The 10,538-nt window shown below is 33.8% G+C and overlaps 1 protein-coding gene across 3 annotated transcripts; it reads left to right on the plus strand.

Moving 5' to 3' along the window:
- Positions 1–1,275: 1,275 nt before the first annotated feature.
- ATU2AF65A (U2 snRNP auxilliary factor, large subunit, splicing factor) lies at positions 1,276–6,190 on the plus strand. Of its 3 annotated transcripts, none has more exons than XM_078992465.1 (13): positions 1,277–1,555; positions 2,384–2,637; positions 2,720–2,836; positions 3,236–3,312; positions 3,932–4,002; positions 4,079–4,123; positions 4,200–4,259; positions 4,385–4,445; positions 4,532–4,644; positions 4,748–5,194; positions 5,270–5,417; positions 5,670–5,737; positions 5,855–6,190. In XM_078992465.1, exons 1-13 carry the CDS (start codon positions 1,424–1,426, stop codon positions 5,990–5,992), a joined length of 1,731 nt encoding a protein of 576 aa, XP_078848591.1. In that variant the 5' UTR covers positions 1,277–1,423; the 3' UTR covers positions 5,993–6,190. The 3 variants fall into 3 exon arrangements, with proteins under 3 accessions (XP_078848593.1, XP_078848591.1, XP_078848592.1); XM_078992466.1 differs by having other exon boundaries at positions 3,239–3,312; XM_078992467.1 differs by lacking the exon at positions 5,855–6,190 and having other exon boundaries at positions 1,276–1,555; positions 5,551–5,688.
- Positions 6,191–10,538: the final 4,348 nt, after the last annotated feature.

Here is a 10,538-nt window from a genome sequence, read left to right on the forward strand (position 1 = left end):
GTATCTTGCGCTAAGAGGTATAGACTGATTGTCCCATGTCTTTGTGGTTCGACCATGCTTGCCTTGTACTACCTTTTAGTGGAATATAACAATATTCTTTTGGAGTATATCGTACCCCTAATATTTGATGGGTTTGACACGCCTAACAATCATCAAGTTTTTGCGAAAGCACTTGCACGCCATCTTGTTTCTACAATGTTTTTTTTTTTCCTTTGACCTATGTTGATGATGATGTCGCTCTTTTCGATTTGTCCCTTTCCATCGGACGTCAGAGGGAGACTTCCTGCAGCTCCTCGTCATTATCATCATCATCATTGATGTTAATCTAAAACCCACATCCGACTTTGAAGTTCTTGCTCGTTCGTTGGAGCGGGTGGATTACAGGTGACTAAGCGAGCTTGGATCAAGGATTCACTTTGGACCATCTTGCATAACACACCATGATTTTTGATGGCTAAAGGGTCTACCCCATGGACGATTTTGTATTTGTTAAGAGAGGTGCTTAAAAGGTCGAAATCATTACACCCACTTCGACGCATATTTGTGAGGTTGATGAAGATTGTATTACAACTTGTACAAGTAGATATTAGCTTGCGCCATGTAGCGTTCACACCATCATAAGTATGATATTCACCCTTTCCCATTTGCGAGTGTAAGTGTGATAGAACGAGATTCCAAAATGTCATCCCGTTAGGCCGTTGCCCGTCTCCCATCTAAAGATATTGATATCTAAGATTTTGCAAACACCACATCCTCATCTTTATCCCAATATTTTTGAGGTTTTTTTTTCCTTTCTTTTGTTTTTGTTCTTGATGATTTTGGTTGAGTTTCTGACACCCTTTCGATATCATCATTATGGGGAGATTAGGGTTGGGAAGGTTGGGTTTGAGGTTGTTAAAATTATGAATGTCGGAATATAAATGAAATGACATTATGATTCTTTGGAGAAGACTGGAAGTCTAGAAGTTGAGTCCCCGAGTACTATGTATAAATAATTTAGTCTTTGACTTTTTCTCTTTGGACTTTCGATTGGAATTTAAAGTAAAATTTAGACATTATAAAATATAAATGTATAATTTTAAAATTTATATGAGTTGGGTTATAAATGAAACGGATCGGTGATGATCCATACCCGACCATTTTAATAAATCAGTTAGCAAGGTACACATTATTAACGGATAAATGGATCAAAAACTACGTTCCAATCCCGTGAAATTGTTAAAGGATCGGATCGAGGGGACACTATAAAATGACTCTCAAGGGGTTTGCGACTGCTGGTCCTGTGTATAAATAAACAGGTATCGCGTCGTACAAGACTATAAGTCATCCTTTTGCAAGCCCTAAAATTTCAATACCAACGCAGCGGTTCACAGATAATTGTAGGGACACAAGGAGATCTGAAAATCGGAGCAGAATTCAGACCATGACGGATTACGAAGAAAGATACGAGGGTAACGGTGAAGATGTTGAAACCTTTGGCGGCGGCTCCTCGCCTCAGGCTAGAGCTAACAGCCACGGCGGCGGTCCCGATGATTTCAGCGATTCTAAGTCACAGGTGCTAAATCTTCTTTCGGTTTCTGTTATTTATTTATCTATTTAGTTATTCAGATCGTGTTATAGGAATCCTGATTGACACGATGAATAGAATTAAGAGCATTTTGCGTAAGTTGGTTTATGCTAGCCGGAAAGTTCAAATTAGGAGTATTTATTTCATGTTGAAGCGCTAAGCGTCGCGATTTGTGGCGAGCTTGTTTACTGCATTTATATCGAATTCGAATCTAGGGTTTTTAAAATTGACTATTGAAGGTGAATTTTATATCCGAATTCGACTTTGCACGAAAAAGAACTGCTTGATTTTGAATGTGTGATAAGGATATGTTTTCTAGTGTATTCGAAGAATAATTCCTAAAAAGTTAGTCACTGATTCTTTGTTCTAGTTCCCTTCAATTAATCCAATTGAAACAGTTGCACTACTGATGATAACACAAGACTATGTAACTAGTTACTTACCTTTTCTAAGAGAATCTCTTCTTCAAATAGTCAAAAATCACACTTCCCTGATTTCCACTCCCCTTTCTGGTTACTAAAATCTTGGAGCCTTGCATGGAAGAATTCCTTTCTCAAGTTTAATATCCCAATGCCAGTTGCTTAGATTATTGCTCCTAAAAAAGCATTACCAAACACATTTGAAGAATGATATAGGCCACATTGTCTTCAGTATATGCTTCAAAGAATGCGTTTTCCAGTTTTCAATGCAACTATCATTTGGAATACAAACATCTATCTATATAACACTGCAGAAGTTTCATGGTGTATGCTTTTACATTTTTCATCATCTTATCTTCTTATGTGTGAATGTTTATATTTGTTATGGTGTTTGCAGCGTAGCTCTCGTGACTATGAAAGAGAGTCCTCAAAAAGCAGATCAAAAGACAGGGAAAGAGGGCGTGAAAAGGACAGAGAAAGGGATAGAGACAGAGACAAAGATAGGGAAAAAAGCAAAGACAGGGACAGGGATAGGGAGAGAGACAAAGATCGTGATCGACACAGGGATCGTTACAGAGAAAGAAGCGAGAGAAGGGAAAGAGGTAGAGATAGAGATGATGATGATTATCACAGAAGTCGAGATTATGATAGGTACTAAAATGAATCTTTCTTTGATTTTTTTTTCTTGAATCTATTGGCTTTAATTTGTTCTTGTTTTGTAATTTGATTGCAGAAGGAGAGATTATGACAGAGATAGAGAAGATAGACATAGTAGACGCAGGTCTCGTTCTCACTCAAGAGCCAAATCTGAACATAGATCAAGGTCAAGGTCTCGTTCAAGATCCAAAAGGTAAGTCTTATTTACAATAAAACCATTTCTTTTTTTGGCAATTTATCTAAAACCCTCTTTCTTTGCATTAAAACCATTATCCTTTTAAATAAAGCCACTCACAATATGCTATATAGTCCCATTACCCTGTCATCAATGCTGATGTGGCATTTGCAAAACCCAACCTTCCTTCAAATCCATTAGCTTTTGATCCTTTTTTCAAACACATCAGCATTGATGATGATGTTAGGGACATCAATTTCAGTATATTTAACATGATAATGGAACTCAAGATTCTATCTTTGTGAACATGTACCATAGTTTCAAGTTTCAACTGCATGTTTTAAGAATCTTTCTTCATAAAGATAGATTTTTTCATATAATTTGTAGTTATTTACATTGAATGATTGTTTTTTCTAGCAGCAAAAGAGTTAGTGGATTTGACATGGCACCTCCAGCTTCTGCACTTTTGGCTGGTGCTGCAGCTGTTACTGCAGGTATATATCCCATGAATTACAACTCAGCTCATTATCTTGATAACTTTCATTTTTGTCTTTGATATAGTGTGGAAAGTTCGTACCAAAATGCATGGTGTTATTTTGGTAAGCAAATTTAGTTCTTTTCTAGAGTTGCAGTGTCATCAATTCACCCCCCCTATAAACTGGATGTTTTTTTTTTTTTTTCCTTTTTTCTTCTTCTATTCTTTTGGTGACATAATTACATAATTGTGAACTGAGAGAGCTTTTGGTTTTGTCTTGTGTTTGGTGTTTTTTGTTTGTTGTATGTTTTGTTTTATGTCTAAGAAGGCAAAATCACTGTGCTGAGAATGGGTGTGAGCCGCTTTTTTGTACAAGGAAGAATCAGTGCAAAATGGTATGATGGGTTTTGTTCGTCTTCAACTGGGAATTGCTTGTTTTGGTAGTTTTTATAAAAATTCTCCATAAAAATCAATTCTTTTTCCATTTCTTGGTGAATGCAAGACTTAAAATTATCCGTTTTTTTTTTTTAAAAGCTAGTTGAGTGGTGAGTGTTGCTTATTATCTTTATGGTGGATATAGAGTAGTTTTTTAAAGTTGTCAGCTTTTTCTAGAGCTTTGATTTTGTTGGATTTTACAGGTCAGATCCCTGGGGCCACCCCCACAATTCCTGGAATGTTCCAGAATATGTTCCCTTTGGCAGCTGGTCAGGTAATAAGTTTAAGATTGTAATTTTTAATTTTTTTTTTTTTTTACATTTTGTTTTGATACTCATGGCCATTTACAGTTTGGAGCTCTTCCTGTTATGCCAGTTCAAGCAATGACTCAGCAGGTAGGGAAGGGCAGCATAGTAATTTGACATTTTTTATTTCTTTTTGTTTTGTTTTCTGAGTATTAAATTGTTACAGGCCACTAGACATGCAAGAAGGGTTTATGTTGGTGGGCTTTCTCCAACTGCTAATGAACAGGTACATCTTAATCCTCTCTTTAATGGGTTTTGTCAATTATTTTTAATTTATGGTAAAAAAAGAAATATGACCTAAATCTAATTTCTTTTATAACTGTTTTTATTGATTTATCATCTTCTTTCCAGTCTGTGGCAACCTTTTTTAGCCATGTGATGTCAGCAATCGGTGGAAATACTGCTGGTCCAGGTTAGTAAATTTCATCCTGTATAAAAGATTTGAAAAGTTTTTATTTTTATTTTTTTATTCTTAAAACTCCCATTATTGTTTTTCAGGTGATGCTGTTGTTAATGTGTACATTAATCATGAGAAAAAGTTTGCATTTGTGGAAATGAGATCTGTTGAGGAAGCCAGTAATGCAATGGCTTTAGATGGCATTATATTCGAGGTATTTCTTCTTCCACCTTCTATATTCCTAATTCAAATTTCAAACACTTATTTTTAAAAACATTTTAATGCATGAAAAAACAATCTATTTTCTTGATTTTCAGGGAGCACCAGTAAAGGTGAGAAGACCAAGTGACTACAACCCATCACTAGCAGCAACCCTGGGTCCAAGTCAACCTAACCCAAACCTAAACCTAGGTGCAGTGGGTCTAACCCCCGGTTCAGCCGGTGGACTCGAGGGTCCAGACCGCATATTTGTAGGAGGGCTGCCTTATTACTTCACAGAAGCACAAGTGAGGGAACTGCTAGAGTCTTTTGGTGCTCTTAGAGGATTTGATCTTGTGAAAGATAGAGAAACTGGAAACTCAAAAGGATACGCGTTCTGTGTTTATCAGGACTTATCTGTTACAGACATTGCTTGTGCAGCTCTTAATGGAATCAAAATGGGTGACAAGACACTTACTGTTAGACGCGCTAACCAAGGTCAAACCCAACCCAAACCTGAACAGGAGAGCGTGCTTTTACATGCTCAACAACAAATTGCATTGCAGGTATTAAAAAATATTCCATTTAAAAAAAAAAATCTCATTTATAAAGTTATAGTAAAGTGATGTTTTTGTTTGCAGAGGATGATGTTGCAACCACCTCCCGCCATTGGGACAACTGCCACTAAGGTTTTATGTTTAACACAAGTGGTGAATGAAGATGAACTTAAAGATGATGAAGATTATCAAGATATATTGGAAGACATGAAAATAGAATGTGGAAAATTCGGTAAATTAATCTTGTTTTAACTTTCATCATCTCGCTTTATAATTCTACTCCTGTATTTAACTTCATACTTTGCCAAATCGTTTATATATCAATCTATTAATTTTTATCGTTTTCATATCTTTCTGTTTTACAGCCTTTTGTAATCACACTCCTATAAAGCATCCAGACAGAAGCCCCTTCTTTTTTCCACCTGTTTATATCCATATCTAATATTTTCACCAAATAAAAATTTTTAATCTCGAAATTTCACAGGTAGCTTAGTCAACGTTGTGATTCCACGCCCTAACCCTACTGGAGAACCAGCACCAGGTGTTGGCAAGGTTAGTTTGGTCTTTTCTCATCTCTTAAATGCTGTTTCTTTTTCTTCATTACCTTTTTTCAACAAACTGTTTTCGTTAATTTTAATGAATGAAAATATGTTTTTGGACATTGTGTAGGTGTTTTTGGAGTATGCTGACGTGGAAAGTGCAGCGAAAGCAAGGGGAGGGTTGAATGGAAGGAAATTTGGAGGGAATCAAGTGGTGGCGATATTTTATCCGGAGAATAAGTTCAACCAGGGAGACTATGAAGGATAATAATTATGATGATAATAAATAATAAATAGTCTTGTTTGATTGTATTACTAGGTTAAAAATGTTATGGTTTTACATTTTTCTCTTGTTAGAACATATTAGATGTGTAATGTTTGTTTTTGACGTTTGGTAAGAGTTGTTATTACTCTGACTTTGATTAAGAAACGAGTAATGTGAGTGAGATTGGTGGTTTTGGTTGTATGTCTTGTTTGATCGAAGAATTTTGTGCAATTTACTCATTTAGTTGTGAAAAGTCCAAAAAAAATAGAACTCTTTGATTAATCGTAATAATGCTTTAATAAGATCTTGATTTTGATCTTATGATTTTAAAATTCTACAAACATAAAACCGAATTGGATCAACTCTTACATGATCCCATCTCAGATCCATAATTTTATTATATAATCAAGAGTCAAAAATTCGTATATTGAAGTTAAAATCAAGCATCAATATTCAACAAGTCTTATAGATCATCACCACCAACTACCATCATGGTCGTCGCCACCACCACCACCATTACCCACTACCACCGCCACCATTGTCACCACCACTACCAATGCCATCACCACCACCACTAATAAAACTACCACCACCATTATCGCCGCTACCACCACCACTGCCATCGCTGCTACCACCAACACCATCACCGCCGTCGCTGTCGCCACCAGCTGACACTGCCACTATCACCACCACCTCCGCCACAACAATCAATGCCACTGCCACCATCACCACCACCGTCGTAGCAACCATCACCACCACCCACTACTGTCACCGCCACCACCGCCACTGCCCCCACCAACACTGCCACCACAACCACAACCAAAAAGGGTAATTATGTCATTTTATATGAATTTCAATTCCATTTGCTGTGAACCAAATAAATTCTGGAATTAATTCAAATTCTATTTCCTACCAACCAAACAACATATGGAATTGGATTCAAATTCCTGAGAGATTCATTTTCCAATTTCAATTCAAATTTCTTCAGCAACATTCTGCGAACCAAACAACACCTTATTGAATTTGATAGAGCACACCTATCTTATTTCCTATAAAATATTATATCTTTAGTTGTATGTGATTATAGTGATTTTTTTTTCCAAATTAAAATATGGTTTGCAACAATAAAAATTATGGTTCATTCTTAAGAAGTTATAGTTGATTTCACTATCCATGTCTCAATCAACATCAAGTTATAATATATACTGCACACCTAAGAATTTGAGAACAAATTTAAATGAGTTCATTTTGACATTGATCTTTCGATCAGATTCAATCTTACGATTACGATATTGCAAAATATGAAACGGTTTTAGATAAGATTTCAATCTTGAGAAACAAACTTGTTTCATTGTAAGTGGTGGTAACAAAAACCAAAAATAAATAAATAAATGAATAAATAAATAAATCTAAACATAAACACCAAAGTATGTTAAATCTAAAAAGTTTTGTTACCTTGACCACATGTGAGAAAGATGATGAGTATCGGGATCAAGATGGAATTACCACCATTTCTCAAGGAACTTAAGTGTCAATTATGAAAAAGATAATTCTGTTTAGTTTTGAATTAACATAATAGATATTGAGTAGGGATGAGCAAAAGGACCGAACGGTCCGGAACCGGACCCGGCTTCGGTCAAAATCAAGAACTAAACCGGTCCGACGGTCCTACTGGTTCCCGGTTCCTACCGGTTCTTGTCATGTCTTCAAATGTTAGAACCGGTCCTTGAAAAATAGCATCATATGGTTTCGGTTTTTGCTGGTTCTACTGGTTCTGGTTCTTACCGGTTTTCGGTTCAAAAAATCCACAAAAATAACGTTCCAGTCCCGGCCCGACCCGACCCATTCCATCGGGTTCCGGTTCCGGTTCCGGTTCCAGTACCGGTTCCGGCCGGTTCCCAGTCCATATGGTCATCCCTAATGTTGAGGAATGGTTTAGTTATACTTATAGGCTTAGAGGAGTGGAGGCATGTTAGGATTAAGATTTCGTTTAAAGAAATTTGGACTAAACTTAAAAGTAGTAATGCACGCCTCCAACGGTTTCTTTGGTTGGCCGATGAACCGAAGAGCAAACGCAGTAATCGGAGACAGGAGTCTTGGAGTGTCAAGAACCGCATGCAATTTGGAATCTAGGTTTGTTTTTCCTTCTCCCGATGTCAATTCAGAAGCACTGCATATATGAAAAGATTAAAAAGAAACACATCCAAATTATAATTTACCCCTTCAAATCATCTACTTATTACATAGAGACCCACATGATTTACTAAAATGATAAAAAAATAAATGTATATAATAAATTGAATATATTTTTTTGTATTTGTTTCACAAAAAAAGAATTTCACAAATCTAGTTACTTATGCACTGTTTTGCTAAGTTGCACGGAAACAGATACAACAACGGTAAACGGATACGAAACTGAAACGGGAAACGGCAAAACTAAAAAATTCAAGATACGGATACAATATAGATATAAGACAAAATTACAAAAATGGTCCATGTGGTTTGCCAAAAGTTACAAAGGCAGTCCCTGTTAATTTTTTTTGATGCAAATGGTCCTTGTGGTTTGTAAAATTTGCAAAGTTGGCCCTTTTTACTAACACCGTTAGTAAAACGCCGTTAGGGACTAAATCTGTAAGGGTATTTTCATCTTTTCAAGTATAAAAGGATTGAATTCGTGATATTTAATAAACCACAGGGACCATTTTTGAAAATTCTTTGAAAAAATGAATTAATTTGCCGAAAGAAAGAGGGAAGGTTCAAACTCACGACCTCCAACTCCCTTTATCACCAAAGCCTTAACCAGTTGAGCTAAATGCTCAGCTGGTTATTTGTTCCTAAAACTAATATATATTAATGAAACCGTTAATATTTAAATAATAAATAAATTAAAAAAACATTTTTTAACTAATTTTTTTTTAATAAAACAAAATGTATTTTAGTCGTATTATAAAAAAATATATTTTTACAAACAATTTTTATGTATTTATTTTATGTAAAATATATTTTTTATGACTTTAAAATATACATTTTCGTATAAAAAATATGTTTTCGTAAAATATATTCTTTTATGACTTTGAAATAATAATAATTAATACTACTTATTACATAAAAAATATATATAAGTTCTTTTGGATCGCTAGTTCTTAAATACGTATTTCATCTTATTTAACATACATATTTCATTTTATTTAAAATACGTATATCATCTTTATTAAATACATATAACCGAAAAATGGTTTTAAAAAAACCGATTGAACCAATCGTTTTGTAAAAACCGTTTTTTTTTTTTTTTTTTTTTTTTTTTTTTTTTGTTGTTGTTGTTTAGATACATAACAAAATCGTTGTTAAGTTGTTTTTAATACACATAACCGAAAAAAATATGTTTTTGTAAAATATATTATTTTATGACTTTGAAATAATAATACTTAACACTACTTATAACATACAAAAATATATAAATTCTTTTTGTTTGCAAGCTCTAAAACCGGTTTTTCGGTTATGTGTATTAAAAACAACTTAACAACGATTTTGTTATGTATCTAAACCAAAAAAAAAAAAAAAAAAAAAGGTTTTTACAAAATGATTGGTTCAATCGGTTTTTTTAAAACCATTTTTCGGTTATATATATTTAATAAAGATGATATACGTATTTTAAATAAAATGAAATATGTATGTTAAATAAGATGAAATACGTATTTGAGAACTAACGATTCAAAAGAACTTATATATATTTTTTATGTAATGAGTAGTATTAATTATTATTATTTCAAAGTCATAAAAGAATATATTTTACGAAAACATATTTTTTATACGAAAATGTATATTTTAAAGACATAAAAAATATATTTTACATAAAATAAATACATAAAAATTGTTTGTAAAAATATATTTTTTTATAATACGACTAAAATACATTTTGTTTTATTAAAAAAAATAGGTAAAAAATGTTTTTTTAATTTATTTATTATTTAAATATTAACGGTTTCCTTATTATATATATTAGTTTTAGGAACAAATAACCAGCTGAGCATTTAGCTCAACTGGTTAAGGCTTTGGTAATAAAGGGAGTTGGAGGTCGTGAGTTCGAACCTTCCCTCTTTCTTTCAGCAAATTAATTCATTTTTTCAAAACTGGTCCCTGTGGTTTATTAAATGTCACGAATTCAGTCCCTTTATACTTGGAAAGACGAAAATGCCCTTACAGAATCAGTCCCTAACGGCGTTAGTAAAAAGGGCCAACTTTGCAAGTTTTACAAACCACAAGGACCATTTGTATCAAAAAAAATTAGCAGGGACTGCCTTTGTGACTTTTGGCAAACCACAGGGACCATTTTTGTAATTTTGTCTAGATATAACTATATATATATATATATATATATATATATATATATATATATATATATATATATATATATATACACCAAAATAGATATATATTAATGTAAAGTCCCACAATGGAGCTTAGTCTATTGATATAGTTGATGATCCTTGTGTTTCTTGAGAAGCCATAATCGATGATGTGATTAGGAATTAGGAGAATCAATAACAGT

Source organism: Lactuca saligna, chromosome 4, assembly GCF_052625555.1.
Source record: "Lactuca saligna cultivar CGN05327 chromosome 4, ASM5262555v1, whole genome shotgun sequence".
Taxonomy (NCBI): Eukaryota; Viridiplantae; Streptophyta; class Magnoliopsida; order Asterales; family Asteraceae; genus Lactuca; species Lactuca saligna.

Excerpts from the sequence above, each read along its gene's own strand:
- ATU2AF65A (XM_078992465.1), top strand. The coding sequence starts at position 1,424 with ATGACGGATTACGAAGAAAGATACGAGGGTAACGGTGAAGATGTTGAA. Across the intron at positions 2,638-2,719 it reads AGAAGTCGAGATTATGATAG|AAGGAGAGATTATGACAGAG; the intron begins GTACTAAAATGA and ends ATTTGATTGCAG. Across the intron at positions 3,313-3,931 it reads TGCTGCAGCTGTTACTGCAG|GTCAGATCCCTGGGGCCACC; the intron begins GTATATATCCCA and ends TGGATTTTACAG.